Source organism: Chiloscyllium plagiosum, unplaced genomic scaffold (assembly GCF_037043375.1).
Source record: "Chiloscyllium plagiosum isolate Xiang-an unplaced genomic scaffold, Cpla_swu_hap1 HiC_scaffold_31, whole genome shotgun sequence".
NCBI classification, from domain to species: Eukaryota; Metazoa; Chordata; class Chondrichthyes; order Orectolobiformes; family Hemiscylliidae; genus Chiloscyllium; species Chiloscyllium plagiosum.
Window position 1 is genome coordinate 21,353,858 of NW_028270169.1, and position 16,266 is coordinate 21,370,123.

Below are 16,266 nucleotides of genomic sequence, written 5' to 3' on the forward strand. Positions count from 1 at the left end.
CTCTTGCTGACAAACTCTGAAATTGTGATTTCCTCCTCCCACTCCACCCCACCCTAGTGTCATAGTGATGTACAACATGGAAACCGATCCTTCAGTCCAACCCGCCCATGCCGACTCGATATCCCAACCCAATCTAGTCCCACTTGCCAGCACCCGGCCCATATCCCTCCAAGCCCTTCCTATTCATGTACCCAGCCAAATGCCTCTTAAATGTTGCAATTGTACCAGCCTCCACCACTTCCTTTGGCAGCTCATTCCATACACGTACCACCCTCTGCGTGAAAAAGTTGCCCCTTACGTCTCTCTCTTATCTTTCCCCTCTCAACCCTAAACCTATGCCCTCTAGTTCTGGACACCCCGACACCAGGGAAAAGACTTTGCCTATTTACCCTATCCATGCCCCTCATAATTTTGTAAGCCTCTATAAGGTCACCCCTCAACCTCCGATGCTCCAGGGAAAACAGCCCCGGCCTATTCAACCTTTCCCTATAGCTCAAATCCTCCAACACTGGCAACATCCTTGTTTCATAAGTTTCACAACATCTTTCCGAGAGGAAGGAGACCAGAATTGCACGGAATATTCAACAGTGGCCTAACCAATGTCCTGTACAGCCGCAACATGACCTCCCAACTCCTGTACTCAATACTCTGACCAATAAAGGAAAGCATACCAAACGCCGCCTTCACTATCCTATCTACCTGCGACTCCACTTTCAAGGAGCTACGAACCTGCACTCCAAGGTCTCTTTGTTCAGCAACACTCCCTCGGACCTTACAATTAAGTGTATAAGTCCTGCTAAGATTTGCTTTCCCAAAATGCAGCACCTCGCATTTATCTGAATTAAACTCCATCTGCCACTTCTCAGCCCATTGGCCCATTTTGTCAAGATCCTGTTGTAATTTGAGGTAACCCTCTTTGCTGTCCACTACACCTCTAATTTTGGTGTCATCTGCAAACTTACTAACCGTACCTCTTATGCTCGCAACCAACTCATTTATGTAAATGACAAAAAAGTAGAGGACCCAGCACCGATCCTTATAGCACTCCACTGGTCACAGGCCTCCAGTCTGAAAAACATCCCTGAAGAAGGGCCTGTGCCCGAAACGTCGAATCTCCTGTTCCCTGGATGCTGCCTGACCTGATGTGCTGTTCCAGCAATAAAGTTTCAACTGAAAAACATCCCTCCACCACCACCCTCTGTCTTCTACCTTTGAGCCAGTTCTGTATCCAAATGGCTAGTTCTCCCTGTATTCTATGAGATCTAACCTTGCTAATCAGTCTCCCATGGGGAACCTTGTCGAACGCCTTACTGAAGTCCATATCGATCACATCTACTGCTCTGCCCTCATCAATCCTCTTTGTTACTTCCTCAAAAAAACTCAATCAAGTTCGATGGACATGATTTCCCATGCACAAAACCATGTTGACTATCCCTAATCAGTCCTTGCCTTTCCAAATGCATGTACATCCTGTCCCTCAGGATTCCCTCCAACAATTTGCCCATCACTGACGTAAGGCTCACTGGTCTATAGTTCCCTGGCTTGTCCTTACCACCTTTCTTAAACAGTGGCACCATGTTAGCCAACCTCCAGCTTTCAGCACCTCACCTGTGACTTTCGATGAGTTGCTTACCTAACAACTTTACTCTGTCAAAATTGTTCGTAATTTGAACACATCTCAATAAGGCCACCTCTTAAACTTCCTTGCTACAAGGAGAGTAAGTCCAATCTCTTTAATGTTTCATTGTCTCTAAAATCCTTCATTCCTGGTATCATTCTCGTAAATTTCCTTTGAACACTCTCCAGTGCTTTAACATCATAAGATCTGAACCCACTACTCCAAATGTGGCCTGACCAATGATTTGTAGAGGTGTAGCATCGCTTCTTTGCTTTCATGCTCTGTGTCTCTAGTTAAACCCAAGAATCCATAAGCTGCCTTAACCACTGTTTCAACTTGCCTGGCCACCTTCTGAGAGTTATGCACATGAACGTCAATGCCCCTCTGCTCCTGTACATTGTAACAATGAGCCTGTATTATTTCTGTATTTCTTTTACCAAAATGCATAACCTCACATTTGTCTACATTGAAATTCGTTTGCCAGATGTCTGCTCATTTGGCCAACTGCTCACCATCATTCTCTCAATTCACCATTCTGCTTAGTTTAGTATAATCTGCAAATTTAGAAATTTTGCGCTCAGCACCCATCTCCAAATCATTTATTTAAATTTAATTAATATAAATTATGTATGTTATGTAAATATAACTAACTATACACCAGCTAGATTTATGTAGAGTACCCCAGGCTACCAGATCTGATCCGCTATTCCAGCTGTAAAGAGGCTGGAAAGGATGTAAGCCAAGAAAATAGTTCTTTGGACTGCCAGAAGTCTTCAGGTTTTTCAAAATACAATGCAACTAGACATCAATCATTATAGCCATATTGCCACCTTAGCAATCATTGTATTCTGAATAGATAATTTATACTGTGTGTCAGCAATTAACTTCTGCTTATACTAATTATGTTGGTTCAGTCTCCCAGAAAATTGACATTAAATTTTTAAAAGTTAATTAAATTGTAGATGCTTATCTCAAAAGTTCAAATAAATTTCAGTCCAAATTGAAAAGAAAAATGGCTCAAGACTATCCAATGCATATATGCTAATCTTATTTTTGAATGCATTCCCAGTTAATGTTAATACCTTTGAAAGATTAAAAAGGTCATGACAAATTTCTGGAAAAAAATTTCAGAATATAATTCATGATTGTTGAAAGCTCCTCGACAACTTCCCAGAGTATTCTAGCAAGCACTTAACAACTGCATCTATTCTCATGCTTTAATTATCCCCCATATTTCTCCTTGTTCAAGTTCTAAGACTGGAAATGATCATCCTAATTGGTTAGGCCACTTTTAAATGACCCCTAACTTGACCCCTTTCCATTCAGTGTCTGTGTCAACAATGTTTCTACCATCATTCTAAAATTTATAATTTACCCTTTTTTTTTATTGTTGCAAATAACATCCTGAGGAATTTGTATCTTAATTCTGTACTTTGTGTTTAAATTCAAGATAAGAAAACGAGTAAAGATTCCCACTATCTGTGGCATAACCTCTTATTGTCCCAGCTCTTGTGTTAGCATTCTTTTTAACATTTCCTCATAGCTCAAAAAGTCAATCAAATTCATCAGCACAGCTGTCCACTTTTAAGACTTTTCCCAAAATCAGGGTATACATTTTATGGGCAATTCATAATTTAAATCTTGTATGATAGCATAAGTATTTAGCATTGAAAATATACTGATCATTGACATCACTGAGTGCAGAAACCTGAATGTTGTGTACTGACTGTACCAATAAAGACTATGAATCTGATTGCAATTTCTAACTAGCAGTATTACCATAGTTACAAGGAAAAAAATTAAGAGAATAAAGAATGGTAGATAATGATTTTAACAGGTTTAGTTGTTGCCATAGAATGTATACGTAACTGAATGGTTTTTCTCTTTACTTTTGACAGGAGTTGAATGAAAATCAGAGCACTCCAAAGAAGGAGAAACAAGAATGGCTATCAAAACAAAAGGAAAACTTCCAGCATTTCCAGGCTGAAGAAGAAGCCAATTTACTGCGGCGCCAGCGCCAGTACCTAGAACTGGAATGTCGACGTTTCAAACGGAGAATGTTACTTTCACGCCATAATCTTGAACAGGATTTGGTGCGGGAGGTATGTTGTTTAATGCATATTCTCAAATGATTAGAGAGTATGACTGTGTTGCATAGTATTTCAATGTAATCATTGTGTTTAATCAAGTACAATTTTGATACGTTGACTATCTATACATATTGATAACAGTATGCTTCTTTAAATAAAAATAAAGAAATTGACCTGAAGTAATACTAAGCTTGTACTGTTGCTGTCTATAGATAAAGGCAATATTGGGGAAAAAACAGGTACGTATCTTCAAGATGAGCAGCTACCTTCTGTAAGAAAAAGAAACGCATGATGTTGGATTTCATGCTGTATGTCTCACCGAATTGAACACCAGACATTTATATGATGCCCTCATATTTTACAGTAGATATTCTTTGTTTTAGGAGTTAAACAAGAAGCAAACACAAAAGGATCTGGAGCATGCTATGTTGCTGCGCCATCATGAGTCCATGCAAGAACTAGAATTCCGCCACCTCAATACTATTCAGAAAATGCGGAGTGAGCTAATTAGACTGCAGCACCAAACTGAGCTCACCAATCAATTGGAGTACAATAAACGGAGAGAGCGAGAGCTGCGGCGAAAACATGGAATGGAAGTCCGGCAACAACCCAAAAGTCTAAAGGTACTGATAGCTGTTTGAAGTTAAGAAAAAAATTAAAGTAGACTTGTTTCTCTTTTATGTTTATGTTTCTGTCTCTGTACGTGTCTCCCCCTCTCTCCCTCCACTACATGTGTCCTGCCGCTATGCATCTAAGAGTGGGACTTGAATTAGATTACCGTAGTTATTACACTTGAGCTGTTGTGTGGTGATGTGCAAAACTGGGTCAATGAACAATTCTCTTCCTTCACTCAAACTCTTCCTTGAAGGCACAGCCAAAATTGTAAGTTTTCTTTGTTATGGAGTGATGGAGATGAGAATTTGTCTTGCCATGGTACAATGATGCCTAATCTAGAGTTTTATAGATTCTAGTCAACCAGAATGCATTTTGTATCAGCTTACATAACTAAAAATTTAATCAGTTTATGCTCTTATCATTTCTTCAGTTATTTGTCTAAGCCTCATTTGTTTTCCAGTATTGTTCCTTTTTTAATTTATTTGTTTCAAAGGATATGCATGGCATGCCTCATAGCTTGGCATATCCTCTACTCAAGTATTACCATCAACCCAAGTTCAATGGAAAGTGCAGGAGGGCATGCCAGGAGCAGTAACAAACATACCTCAAAATGAGGTGGCAACTTAGCAAAGCTACTACTTGCATCCAAACAGCATAAGCCGCAAGTGATAGGCAGCGCTAAGCAACTCCACAACCAATGGATCAGATCTAAGCTCTGTAGGAGTTCGTCAGAGTAGTGTCCGATGCCCTACCATCTTCAGCTGCTTCATCAATGACCCAGTCCCTTCCAACCTCCCCCCAAAATATTGATACAGTCAGAAGTGGATATGTTCACTGATTGTATAATGTTCAGCACTATTCATGACTCCTCTAAACTGAAGCAGTCCATGTTCAAATACAGCCATATCCGGATAATATGTAATTTTGGGCTTACACATGGAAAGTAGCATTTACAGTACACAAACAACGTGCAATGACCATATACAATAAGAGACAATCTAACCACTGCCCTTTGACACTTAATGGTGTTACCATCACTGAATCCCCCACTATCAACATCCATGGGGTTACTGTTGACCAGATACTCACCTAGACTCACCACATGAACACCGTACTGATGTTCAGTGGCAGCAGTGTGTTACAATCTACAAGATGCACTGCAGAAATTCCTTAGAGACCACCTTCCAAACTGATAACCACTTACGTTCTAGAAGGTCAAGGGCAGCATCTTCATGGGAACACTACCACCTGCAAGTTCTCTTCAAGCCACTCACCATCCTGACTTGGAAATATACCGCTATTCTTTCACTGTTGCTGGGTCAAAATCCAGGAATGCCCTCCCTGATTGCATTGTGGGTCAGACTAGAGCACACAGACCGCATAGGTCCAAGAAGGCAGCTCGGTGGATTCTAAGCTGCTACCAATGATTGAGGTCAGGCTAACCAGCCAGTAATGCTCACATCCCATGAGTGAATAAAATAAATTCTGTAATGGTTAGTTTATCAACAAGGTAGGGCATTCCTGAGATCCAGTTATAGGATTACGGTGACTATGTTAACAGTTAAAGCATTATCATGGTCATGTCACACCATCCCCTGCTCCTTATTGTTTGAAGCATTGAGGTGTAAAGAACATATGGCATTGGAGGCAAAATTAGGCCATTTGGAACATTGATTATGCTCTGCCATTTGCTCATGGTTGATATGTTTCACAACCCTATTCTCTAGCCTTCTCCATATAACCTTTCCAACCCCCTTCCTAATTGAGAGTCTATCTATCTCTGTCTTAAATACATTGGACTCCACAGCTCTCTGTGGCACCGACTTCCACAGATTCACCACCATCTGGCTCAAGAAATTCTTCCTAATCATAGTTCTGAAGGGTCATCCCTTCACTCTGAAGCTGTGGCGCAGGACTTAGTCACTCTTACTAGTGGAAACATATTCTCCATGTCAACTCTATCCAGATTATTCAATTTTCTGTAACTTTCAAGAAGATTCCACCCCCATCCCCTCCAATCTTTCTCTACTCCCACCAAGTTTAGAATCCTCATACAACCAACCCTTTACCCCCACCCTCATTCTTGTAAACCACTTCCAAATATCCATCCTTAGATATGGTGGCAAAATTCCAAATTCGGTCTGATCAGAGCCTTACAGCCTCAACAGTACATCCCTGCTCTTGTATTCTATCCCTCACAAAATAAATGCTAGCGTTGCATTTGCCTTCCTAACTGCCAACTGAGCCTCCATGTTAACCTTAAGAGAATCCTGAACTAGGATTCCTTACACTCTATGCTTTGGTTTCCAAAGCCTTTTCCTATATAGAAAATAGTCTACGCCTGTGCTCTTCCAATCAAAGTGCACAACCTCACTTTTCCACATTGTATTTCATCTACCACTTTTTTGCCCAACCTCTTAGCCTGCCCAAGTCGTTCTGCACCCTCTCTGCCTCCTCAACACTACCTATCCCCCCCATGTATTTTTGTCTTCAAACTGAGCAACAACACCCTCAGTTCCTTCAACCAAGTTGTTATATTGTAAATAGTTGTAGTCCCAACTCTGACCCCTGTGGAACTCAACTAGTCAACAGCTGCTGTCCTGCAAAAGGCTCCTTTATCCACACTTGCAGCCTTCTGACAGTCAGCCAATCCTCTAACCATGCCAGTACCTTGTCTGACACCATGGGATTTTATTTTATTTAGTAGCTTGCTGTATGCCATCTTGTGAGACCTAGTGGAAATTCAAATGGATCACGTTCACTGGTTCTCCTTTGTCTAACTTGCTCATTATCTCCTCAAAATATTCTAACACATTTGTCAGGCATGACCTTCATTTAAAGTCATGCTGAGTTGGCTGTATTTTACATGTACTTCCAAAAATTGTGCAAACTCATCCTTAGTGGATTCTAAGCTGCTACCAATGATTGAGGTCAGGCTAACCAGCCTATAATTTCCTGTTTCCTGCCTCTCTCCTTCCTTACTTAGGAGTGTTACACTAGCCATGTTTCTGTTATATTTTATCTTCTATGTTTTGGTTTGTTGTTCTGTATTAAGGCGGCACCAGAGAGTGGCGACACTATACAACACTTTTGTCTCTTTTAAACAGAAACGCTCTCAAATCTTTCTTTATACGACTAGCTAGCTTGCCCTCGTACTTCATCTTCACCCCCTGATTTTTTTTTAAAGTTGTCCTCTGGATAAAAAAGGCTTTCCAATCTTGTAGCTTCTCACTCATCTTCACAACATTGTATGGTTTTTGTTTTGCTTTCTACTTCCCTTGTCAGCCATGGTTGCTTCATCCGCCCTTTAGTATGTTGTTTCTTCCTTGAGGATGAATTTCTGCTGCGCCTCCCAAATTACCCCCAGGAAACTCCTGCCGTTGCTGTTCCACTCTCCTGCTAGGATCCTCCTTCAATCAACTCTGGCCAACTCCTTCCGTATGACTTTGCAGTTACCTTGACTCAATTGTAATACATTTCGAAAGTGTGGTGCTGGAAAAGCACAGCAGGTGAGGCAGCATGCGAGGAGCAGGAGAATTGATGTTTTGGGCATAAGCCCTTCATCAGGAAATTTAGTCTTGTAAATTTAGTTTCCAGCCCAGATTCCCTTGCAGCCAAGACCCTGTGATGCTTGCAATATCCTACCCACTAATTTCAGACTGCGTCACACTGACCTTGTTTTGTATAATGAATGCATTTTAGTACAACGCCCTCAGTCCTGCGTTGACCACCTGCCCACCTCATAATTGTTTCTTTGTATTGCTGTGCCTGAAGGTAGATTGCTGACTGTTCTATTAGGGTGTTCTGGAAATGTTAACCTCTCCTGAGGTCCCCTTCTCATTAAATGTTTCCATCACTTCCTATGCAGCTGTGAACCACTCTCCTACCCACCATTTTAATTTAAAGCCCTGTCTGCAGCCCTAATTAGGTGATTCAGTCAGACTTGAGTCCCAGCGTGATTTCAGCTGGAGCCCACCCCATTGGAACAACTCCCTGCTTCCCTTATACTGGTGCCAATGTCCCATGAATTTGAACACATTTCTCCCGTACCAATCTTTGAGCCATGCGTTTTCCTCTTTATTCTTGTTTACCCTATAGCAATTAGCTCGTGACTCAGGTAGTAATCCGGGGATTATTACCTTTTTGATTTTGTTTTCTAATTTAGCTGCTAGCTGTTCATATTCCCTCAGCAGAGCTTCTTTCCTCTCTCTACCTGTATTGTTCACACATACATAGACCATAACAATTCAATCTTTCCCCTCTGACTCCATGGTCTTCTGCAGACCAAATGAGATATCTTGAACAAGGGCAACAGGCAGGCAATATGGTCTTTGGGACTCTTTGTTCTGGTCACATTGAACAGTGTCTGTTCCCCTGACTGTGCTGTCCCTGATTACAACTACATTTTTGTTTTGTCCACCCTCTTGAATGGCTGTCTGTACCACAGTGCTGTGATCAGTTTTCTCATCCTTTCTACAGCTCCTTGATCTCATCCACACAGGGAACAAGAATCTCAGACCTATTGGACTTGAGGTCTGAGTCTCCTTCAGCATTACCTCCTGATTCCCTCTAAATGCCTCACTCATAGTCCCAGCCTCCTGTCCCTGATCACTCACCGAATCTGGGTTAGTTAATCTAAGGGCTGTGACTGCCTCCTGAAACAATCCAGATAATTCCTCCCCCTCTTTGTCAGTATTCAAACCTTGCACTCCAGCTCATCAACTCTGAAGCCAGAGTTCCTCAAGCGACTGATGCTTGCTCCAGATTTGATTGCTATGACACACAAGGTCCACCAGCTCCCATATCATTCGGGTACAATTGACCCTGCATCTCTATTTTGTTTACTTAGCTCTTAATTTGCTTTTTTTAAAATTCCTATTGGTCTTTTAGTTTGTAACATAATATTTCTCCCATTTACCTTTAATCAGAAGGGAAACTATAATAGTTGCTGTGGTTCTGTTCGCCGAGCTGGAAGTTTTTGTTGCAAACGTTTCGTCCCCTGTCTAGGTGACATCCTCAGTGCTTGGGAGCCTCCCGTGAAGCGCTCCTGTGGTGTTTCCTCCGGCATTTATAGTGGCCTGTCCCTGCCGCTTCCGGTTGTCAGTTTCAGCTGTCCGCTGTAGTGGCCAGTATATTGGGTCCAGGTCTATGTGTTTGTTGATGGAGTTTGTGGACATCCATCAACAAACACATCGATCTGGATCCAATATACTGGCCACTACAGCGGACAGCTGAAACTGACAACCGGAAGCGGCAGGGACAGGCCACTATAAATGCCGGAGGAAACACCACAGAAGCGCTTCACAGGAGGCTCCCAAGCACTGAGGATGTCACCTAGACAGGGGACGAAACGTTTGCAACAAAAACTTCCAGCTCGGCGAACAGAACCACAGCAACGAGCACCCGAGCTACAAATATTCTCACAAACTTTGAACTATAATAGTCAAAAAGCGTGGTGCTGGAAAAGCACAGCTGGGCAGGCATCATCTGAGGAGCAGGAGAATCGACGTTTCGAGCATGAGCTGTTCTTCAGGATTTTTTTCAGATTCCTGATGAAGAGCTTATGTTTCAACTGTTGACTCTCCTCCTCAGATGCTGCCTGACTGGCTGTGCTTTTCCAGCACCACACTTTTCGACTCTGATCAGCATCTGCAGTCCTCACTTTCTCTAATAAACTATAATAGTTAAGTTATTTGCTATTGCCAACCATTAAATTTGCAGTTTTCCTGTGATGTCACTTTGTGTGCTAAGCTCCCAATCCTGGACTTCAGTTTTTCCTATTTAAAAATATCTTGCAAAATGTGAGCCAGAAATCAAGCAAGAAGCAGCTCTTCCCCTCCGCACCAGATTCCTAAATTCGTGTTCCCAAGCTACATACTCATTTGAGCTGCGTCTCACTCCTGACTGTGCAAACTTACTTAGAGATTTAAATGTCAAAGCAATGCATCATAGAAAATAAAGTTAAAATTCCATAACTTGTAGCCCTTCATTATTTCTTCAAATTTTTAAGTTGATAGTTATAAATATTCCTCTTGGATGTTTTATCTTAAATAAAGTATTCCTCAACTCTTGGTTAGTAAAGTTGTGCCAATGCAAATAGCATCCTTTCCCTTTAACTATTTCTTCAAAATTATCTACACTTGAATAAAAACCACTATATTAGGTTTAATTCCTGCGAGTTAGCTTCCAGGAGAATTTGTTGGTTAAAGCTATTCTCACTAGGTCGCTCACTGCTTGTGTTACTGGCATCAGCTCACTAGATTTCTGATGAAAGGAAGGAGCAAACTTGTTTGGTCAGTTTGGGACAGAGAAATGCCAAATGTCTTATAATTTTTCTTGACTTATAATGGGAAATATTTGTATTGGCTGTACTTCTTCCTTTGATTTTCACAATCAGTCAGTTTGTTTGGAAAGTAACAGACCAGGAGAACACTTAATTTATTTGAATGAAAAAACAAGTTCTGTATTTTAATTGTAATGGATAATTCATTTTAAAATAAATATTTAAAATTAAACTGCATGGTATAAATACAGTATATATTTTTACAAGTATGTTTTCCAGTCATTTGTCCTTGCATTTCTATTACAGAAACTTTTTAAATCCAGTCTTGAAAATATGTCTTTCTGTTCTGTCGATAAAAGGTGTTTGAAACTAGTTTTATGTATTCTCTAGTCAAAAGAGCTGCAAATCAAAAAACAATTCCAGGACACTTGCAAGATTCAGACAAGGCAGTATAAGGCACTTCGCAACCATCTGTTAGAAACTACACCCAAAAGTGAACATAAAGCTGTGCTGAAACGACTGAAGGATGAACAGACACGGAAACTGGCCATACTTGCCGAACAGTATGATCACAGCATAAACGAAATGCTGTCAACTCAGGCGGTAAGTATAAAATTAAATTTTAACAGATCTAATTTTGTTCAGTTGGGTGAATAGCTCCTTACATTGGATTTATGATTGTTTATTTTCAAGTGGAAGAATGGTTTGCGATCTTAAGTATCGAAACCACGTGACATTTAGGAAGGACAGGACAAGTTGGAAGAGTAGCTCTGTTGATTAATAATAGCACAATAGGGAGAGATGTCCTAAGTTCAGGAAAGCAGAATTGCTGGAAAAACTCGGCAAGACTGGCAGCATTTGTGGAGAGAAAGCAGAGTTAATGCTTTGAGTCCACTGACCCTCCTTGAGAACTGATTTGTAACGAGGAAAGAATTGGTGTATATATACTAAAAAAAGTAGTGCGGTAGGAGAGGAAAGAGTAAATATAGGTGGAGATGGAGCCCAGAGAGAGCACAACAGCTGAGCAGACAAAGGAATATGTAAAGGTTAACCTGGGAGAATCAATACCTGCTAATGGAGTAGCTGAGAATGGGTTGATTGTGGTAGCAGCCCATGTGTGATGACAAGAACGTGTGTGTGAAGGTTGGGGTAAGGATATGGGATAAAGTTAAAAATCATAGCACCAGGTTATAGTCCAACAAGCTTATTTGGAAGCACTAGCTTTCAGAGCTCTGCACCTTCAGGTGGTTGTGAAGTATAAGATCGTAGGACACAGAATTTATAGCAAAAGTTTACAGTGTGATGTAACTGAAATTATATACTGAAAAAGTGTATAATTTCAGTTACTTCACACTGTAAACTTTTGCGATAAATTGTGTCCTACGATCTTACACTCCGCAACCACCTGATGAAGGAGCAATGCTCTGAAAGCTAGTGCTTCCAAATAAACCTGTTGGACTGTGACCTGGTGTTGTGATTTTTAAATTTGTACACCCCAGTCCAACGCCGGTACCTCCAAATCATGACATGGGATAAGGCATTCTCAAGCCTGAAACTTGTTAAACTCAATATTGAGTTCTGAAGGCTACAGAGTCTGCAAGCAGAAAATGAGATATTGTTCTTCCAGCTTGCAAGCCTGAGACAGAGATGTTGGCCAGGGAACGTGGCGGTTTGTTGAACTGGCGGGCATCAGGAAGCTTGGGATAATTTTTGCGAACAGAACGTAGGTGTTCTGCAAAGTGGCCAAAGAGATTTGGATGTAGATAAAATGAGGAAAGGCATGAAGTAACTTGTGGGAGTGGTGTACAGCCTACCTAGTAGTAACTATGCAGTAGGATGGAGTATGAAGTAAGAAATAATGGGAGCACTAATGATGGATCACTCTCCATTTGCCTGGATGAATGGCACCCCATTAACACTCAACAAGCTTGATACCAACTAGGACAAAGCAGCCTTCCACATCCACGGACATTTATTCCCTCCAAGATCAATGCTCCATAGCAGCAGTGTGTACTGTCTACAAGGTGCACTGTAGAAATTCCGCACGATTCTGTAGAAAGCATCTTCTTGACCCACAGTCACCACCATCTCGAAGGCCAAGTGTGCCATAAACCACGGCAGTGGCATAACTTGGAAGTTCCTCTGCGTTCACTATCCTGACTTGGAAATATATCACTGTTTCTTTGGTGTTACTGGGTCAAAATCCTGTAACTTGCTCGCTAACGTTATTGTGGACATTCTTCGTCGAATGAACTGCAGTGTTTCAAGAAGGCAGCTCCCACCACTTTCTCAAGGCAACTAGGAATGGGCATTAAATGCTGGCCGAACCCCACATTCCATGAATGATTCTTTTTTTTAAAAAGCATCACAATGACAAGATTTTAAGCAGACAGTCTTGGTGCTAATAACAGGAAAGCAAAAGTTTTTTATGTCAGTTTAATGTCTCCTCTGTCTTTGGATGTGATTTTAAACCGAGGCAACAAATGGATGCAGAAGGTTTCATGGCACATGTTTCAAAGAAGAACAGGGAACTGCCAGTGTCCTGGACAGTATGCATCCCTAAATGGGAATCTGGAATTCAAAGCAGATACCAAGAATGGTAGACCTATTCCAAAGAACCAAGTGATCATATTCTCTGATAACCCCGTATTTCTTTCCAACCAAAATAAATTAAATGGTCACTTGCCTCCTTGATGTTTGTGGCACAACATGAAGAATTGACTCTCATGTACTTATGCAAAACATTTGTTTTTATTTGTTGTAAAGCGTTATGAATTCCTATTTTCTCTAATGTCCTATGATGATCCATATGTTGCGGTGGAGGAAGTAGAGAAGGACAATTCTCTATTTAATTCTCTGCTCAACGACTGAAACCTAGGATTAAAATAGAAGAATACCTTGAGAAAATATACAAATCTGGAATAAATTGTGAACTTTAGATATATTTGAAGTAACTTTGCCATCAACAGTAACCAAATGTGTGAGCTTGCATTGCAAGCCTCGATTGCACTTTCCAAAAAGAGATCAAATTTGGGAAGATATGATCAACCAGAGTAGAGACAAGGCAAGAGCAAAATCTATTAATATGGAAAATGGTTGACAGTGACAGGAAAGACTACAGATTTCAAATCAGAGTAAATCAATAGAAGGGTTCGAGTTTACCAAATTAATAAAAGGTTCCATCTAAATTCATGTTGCATTTGAAATAAAACGCATGAACTAATAACACAAATAGTAATAATTAAGTGTGTCTGATGACCATTATAGAGACAAAGTAGACAAGCAGGAGGCTGGAAGAACACAGCAAGCCAGGCGGCATCAAGAGTTGGAGACGTCAATGTTTCAGGTATAACCCTTCAGTACTGAAGAAGGGTTATACCCGAAATGTTGTTTTCTCACCTCCTGATGCAGCCTGGCTTATGTTCGTCCACCCTCCTGCTTGTCAAGTTTGATTCCAGCATCTGCAGTTTTTTTTTCATTAGAGTCAAAGCTATTGCATTATATTAATTGTGACTGAATTTTGAAAGGTATATGAAGTCAAGATGTGGAGGGGGAGTTTCTGTTAACCGGTTATATTAACAGGGAGAGATTATCTAGATTTAGGAACTGGAATATAGAAGCAGTTTAGGTAGAGATGAGAAATGAAAGCTGAAGGACACTTGTGGGATTGATGTATAGGTCTACAAACAGTAAAAAGAAAGAAATAATAGGAGCTTGTCACAGTGATAATCATGGAAGATCGTAATCTGCATATAGACTGAAAAATCAAATGTGTATTCATATGCAGTCCATGACCTCTGCCACTGGAAGAATAAGGACAACAGATGCATGGGAACCCACCACCCGAGTTACCCTCCAAGCCCCACATCAGTCCTACCTTTACTGTTGCTGGGCCAATATCCTAGAACTCCCTAACTAAGAGGGTACCTACAACTAATCCACCGCTGTATTTCAAGAAGGTAGCTCATCATCATCATCTTAAAGTCACTTATGAATAAGTAATAAATGATAATCTAGCCAGTGATGTCTTTGCCCTGTGAAAGAAAGAAAATAAGAATAATGTGGAGTTACATACAGTAAGTTGTACAGAACTGATCCTGCTCCTCTAAGCTCCTCATGTCATTCACTGATGCACATTCTGTTTTATCGTTAAAGTGGCCACTCAATATCCAAGTTAACTTTTTTTTGCTGCCTCTTTGGGGAATGGCCTTTTCACTTTGGTGTTACCAAGATTAGAAATAGGGAATCATAGACATGAAAGGTAGTATATTGCTTTGTCTATTATATTTCTACTTGAATGTTTTTCATCGAATGAGGGAAGAAAAAAATTCTCTTGGATATATAAGTGACAGTGAGTTCTGTAAAACCCTGATTCATATGAAAATAAACTGAATTGATCGATCTGAGGGTAGAGGTTTAATTATAAACAGCGTTATCAGGATTTGTCTTTTCAAAAAATATGCTGAAGGTTTTTCCATCTCGTTTCCAAACATTTGTTAGGGATTTTGTCAAAGCATTCAAAAATGGACTTCTCCCTATGTCTGTGTGGGTTTCCTCCCACAATCCAGAGATGTGCAGGTCAGGTGAACTGGCCATGCTAAATTGCCCATAGTGCTAGGGGCATTAGTCAGGGGTAAATGTATGGTAGGGGAATGGGTCTGGGTGATTACTCTTCGGAGGGTTGGTATGGACTTGTTGGGCCAAAGAGCCTGTTTCCATACTGTAGGTAATCTAATCTAGATTAGATGACCAAAAGAGAGTAACTATCTTGGTTAATGGATCATACGTGAAAGTTTTGTAGTTGGACTGGTTGTTCTCAGTTCTATTATTTGAGTTTACACGTGCAATCTGCTTATTTGTGTAATTTGTGATAGAATTATTTTAACTGTTTCTAATTTACATTAACCATTCAAAATATATTTTAATGGGAATTGTATTTATCTGTCAGTATGTTAACATCTAAAGTTGAATTTGTAAGTCGAATTTAGTACAACTGATATAGCTCTCAGTTCATGTTTGCAGTAAAAAGTACTTTGAGGCTTACTTCAATTTGTGAAGCTTCTATTGGTTTAAAATAGTAAAAAAAAGTAGTTTATGCAGTAGAAACGGAGAATACAAAAGTCAGATTGTTGCATCACTTACATAAAGTAATAGTAGGTCACTGAGATGTTCTCCACATGTTGGTAAAGAGTCTCTTAGCAGCAAAGATCAGGCTTTTTGCTATTTGCTTCACATTGCGGTTGCACAGACTTCTTATGGGCCTGTCAGCAGATTTCCAGTCATATAAAGAATCTGTTTCAATGCGGAACTCTGTAGACAATGTATGGCTTCTTTCAATAGCAAGCAAAGCAAAGATCTTTACTCAATTAGATTGAAGAATTCTCTTAAACTATGAAGAGCCTAAACCAGAATTTAAAAAAAAAACACACACAATACAAATTACACTTACTGTGACCAAGGAATTGAATAAAAATTGGGAATTCTAAATAAGATTCATGGAAAGAGATGAAATATTTTTAAAATTAATTTTCTTCTATAGAATTAAGACTCTATACTTCTAGGAATTAAATTTTCAGGACAAGGGAGATAGTTCAAAAGTAATCACCATTTATTACATCTCTAACATTTGCAGTTGTTTTTACTACAAAAGTAATGGGAAA

At 40.2% G+C, this 16,266-nt stretch overlaps 1 protein-coding gene and 1 long non-coding RNA gene across 6 annotated transcripts in view; one reads left to right on the forward strand and one right to left on the reverse strand.

The window, feature by feature from the left end:
* The window catches only part of taok1a (TAO kinase 1a), a 178,193-nt gene that overhangs the window by 148,562 nt on the left and 13,365 nt on the right, over positions 1–16,266 (forward strand). For all 5 annotated transcript variants that reach the window (XM_087977314.1, XM_087977315.1, XM_043718405.2 and 2 more), the window contains exons 16-18: positions 3,517–3,720; positions 4,092–4,331; positions 10,997–11,209. In XM_087977314.1, coding sequence (XP_087833440.1) covers positions 3,517–3,720; positions 4,092–4,331; positions 10,997–11,209 — 657 coding nt within the window. The remainder of the gene's footprint in view (positions 1–3,516; positions 3,721–4,091; positions 4,332–10,996; positions 11,210–16,266) is intronic.
* Positions 13,262–16,001, reverse strand: LOC148141871 (uncharacterized). Its single transcript, XR_015752240.1, has 3 exons — positions 15,749–16,001; positions 14,484–14,640; positions 13,262–13,480 (listed from the first exon to the last, which is right to left on the reverse strand). It is a non-coding gene; the product is annotated as an uncharacterized LOC148141871 (long non-coding RNA).